General features: G+C 45.8%; 1 protein-coding gene across 1 annotated transcript in view; it reads right to left on the reverse strand.

Annotated features, from left to right (window-relative positions):
- Positions 1-2,481, reverse strand: part of LOC106338325 — an 11,433-nt gene extending 8,952 nt beyond the window's left edge. Inside the window, exons 1-3 of the mRNA XM_013777335.1 lie at positions 1,603-2,481; positions 1,103-1,546; positions 65-976 (exon numbers count right to left, since the gene is read on the reverse strand). Of these exons, the coding sequence (XP_013632789.1) occupies positions 65-976; positions 1,103-1,546; positions 1,603-2,481 (2,235 nt within the window). The remainder of the gene's footprint in view (positions 1-64; positions 977-1,102; positions 1,547-1,602) is intronic.
- Between the last annotated feature and the right edge of the window lie 360 nt (positions 2,482-2,841).

A 2,841-nucleotide genomic window follows, 5' to 3' on the forward strand; every position in this document is an offset into this window, starting at 1 on the left:
GGGGGCAACGATACTCAAGCAGATTCGTAAGAGTCTCTGTAATATCTTCAGGTGCAGTGGCTACATTCGAATTAAGAAACTTAGCGAAGTGATCAGCTGCTGCGACTTTGATTGCCTGCGGGTATGTAATGATATCACCAGTAACTAACACCAGATGCCGGATTGCGTTGAACGTGGTTCGGCTCTGAACAATTTTGTGGAAGAAAGTGGTGTTCTGGTCACCAAATTTGAGCCACGTGATGCGAGGCTTTTGGAGATAGCATCGTTCCTCTATTACTGCCCAATGGTTCCAATTTTCTGTGGCTGCTGAGACCTCATCAAACGAAATAGAGTTGGGATCAGATAAGGCCTGCGCTTGCTTGTCACTCAAGTTCTGAAAAGCTTCTTTGGTTTTCCTTGGGATATAACCAAATTTTGTTTTGTTGAGATGACGAAGCACTGGTTTCAGGAGCTTTAGCATTTTGCTGAAAATATACAGAGCCGTACGCGAGTGATAAATGGGTTCAGTTTGGTTCCAAGTGTCAGATACTGAGGCGATGAAGTCTGGATGATCTGCAAGAAAATTGAAAAGCTTGAATGGGAATTTCCTTCCCAGCGGCTCAGCCTCAAGGAACACTCTGCTATGAGCATGATCAGAAATTCCGGAAGCCTCAAATTTGGCGTAGGACTGAGAGAACTGGTGCATCCATGCGTCATTGACCAGAACTCGATCAAGTTTCTTGGCTATTGGATTCGCAGCTTGGTTATTCATCCAAGTGAACGTCGAGCCAAGAGAAGCTAAATCAGTAAGGCTACACTCGGAGACTGTGTCTTGAAAAGCTATCATACAATTCTGACCTCGAGTTGTAGTGCCTGTAGAGTGCTCAGTGGAGGACAATATTTCATTAAAGTCACCCATAACAATCCAAGGGACCCCAGAGAAGGCAAACTGAACTCTATTTTGAATCATATCAGACCAGAGACATTGTCGCTCAGCCTGGAAGTTAGATGCATAAACACAAGAACAGAGGAACTGCTCTCCCGTGTCCGACGTAATCCAAACAGTGATGATTTGAGCACTTTTTTAGAGGACCGTAACATTAACGTTTCCTGACCAGCAAACCAAGATTTTACCAAGCCGGTGATGATCATATTTATTGAGAAACTTCCATCCTGGAAGAGATGTTGAAACAACCGCCTCTGAATTGCCTTCTTGAACACGAGTCTCAATTAAGCATCCAAAGGACGGTTTAGCAGATTGTAACCAAGAACGAACATATAAATGTTTGCGCTTTTTGTTGAAGCCCCGGGTATTCCACGCAAATAGAGATATCATCCCATTAGTGCCTCCGTGAGGAGGCATTTTTGTTTTCTTTTTGTTTGCTTGGTGCTCTTCTTGTCGTTCTACCCTGCCTCTGTTTCTATCCTTATTAACCGTCGTACCCTTCTGTTGTTTAGATTCAACCTTTGGGTCTTCCTTAGGTATGTCTGTTTCCAAAGAGTATGGTTCCTCTTCTTCGGTGCTACTGGCCTCAACCTCACCTTCCTCAACCTCATCTTTCTCAACCTCACTCAGTAAATGAAAGCGAGATGGAGAACCAGTAGTTTTACTGTTATCATTACCCTGCTGCGAGACACACTTTGGAGAGGCTTTTTGCGAACCAACACGATGCCACCCTTCTCGTTTGCTTCTTTTACACTTGGATCCCTCACCGTCTCATTCTGCTCTATGATGTGCTCCTCGTCTGGATCATGAGATGGCGTGACACTACCGCTAGCGTCAGTTGCAGTCATCGGCAGGTTTATGTCTTTATCATTCCGGCCTTCAGCGAGCTTTCCTTTCAATTGTGATCTCTGTTCCTGGGTACCCAGGGTAATCTGTCTGCATTCCTTCATAAGGTGGCCCCATTTTTGACAGCCCGAGAAACGTTGTGGTAGCCAAGGGTAGTTGACAGATATCATTGTGTCAGTACCTCTTATGTTGATTTTGTCTGGCAGGGGCTTCTCGAGATTGAGTACAACAAGAAGACGAGCAACATCAAGTCGAGTGCATCTCACTGTATTCGGGTGGAGTTTGACTGTTTTCCCTATGGTATCTCCAAAGAATGTGAGACCATCCTGAGAAAACAAGTGTCCCGGAACGCCTTTGAGGTCAACCCATAAAGGTATCGCTGAGAGGTTTGGATTTGATGCTTCTGTGTCTGGTGTCCATTCCTGAACAACAAGGGGGACGTCGACAATGTGCCAGAAGTGGCGCTTCAAAACTCTGATACGCATCTGTTTATCCTCTACACGGAAGAGGACTGTTTTTGGGTTTATGAACTGCGCATCAAACTTTGCAGGTTTTTCTTTGGAAGTCCAAAGCCGATTTACAGTCGCGTGAACCTTCACAATATGCGGAGCATTTGAGATAAAGTGTCCAACTAGGTAGGACGCCCAAAGAGGATGTGGATCCTTCGTAATCTCCTCAGGGAGATCAACAACTGCAACGCCATCGGTCATCTCCACTTATGGTGAAAAGTGTACGACTTTGTCGTGCTGATCGGAAGCTACGGCTGAGTAAAGAGCTTTTGTGGGAGGGGTGGTGGTGTCTGTGTAGGTCTTGGAGGGTGAGAGGGCGAGACCTGGCCCCCAGGGGAGAGAGAAGGCGACATATCACCGGTGACCGCGAAGCCTTGGGGCTGACGGCAGATCGGCGACAGATCGGCGGTTTCACGACAGATCGGGATATATCGCACTCAGATCGCCAGATCGCACTCAGATCACACTCATTCCTTTCTCTTTACTTTTTTGGTCAACTCCTCGTTAAGTTCATATTACAAAAATACTTTCCCCTTCAAATCTTAATCAAGTCTAACTTTA

This window comes from Brassica oleracea, chromosome C4, assembly GCF_000695525.1.
Source record: "Brassica oleracea var. oleracea cultivar TO1000 chromosome C4, BOL, whole genome shotgun sequence".
NCBI classification, from domain to species: Eukaryota; Viridiplantae; Streptophyta; class Magnoliopsida; order Brassicales; family Brassicaceae; genus Brassica; species Brassica oleracea.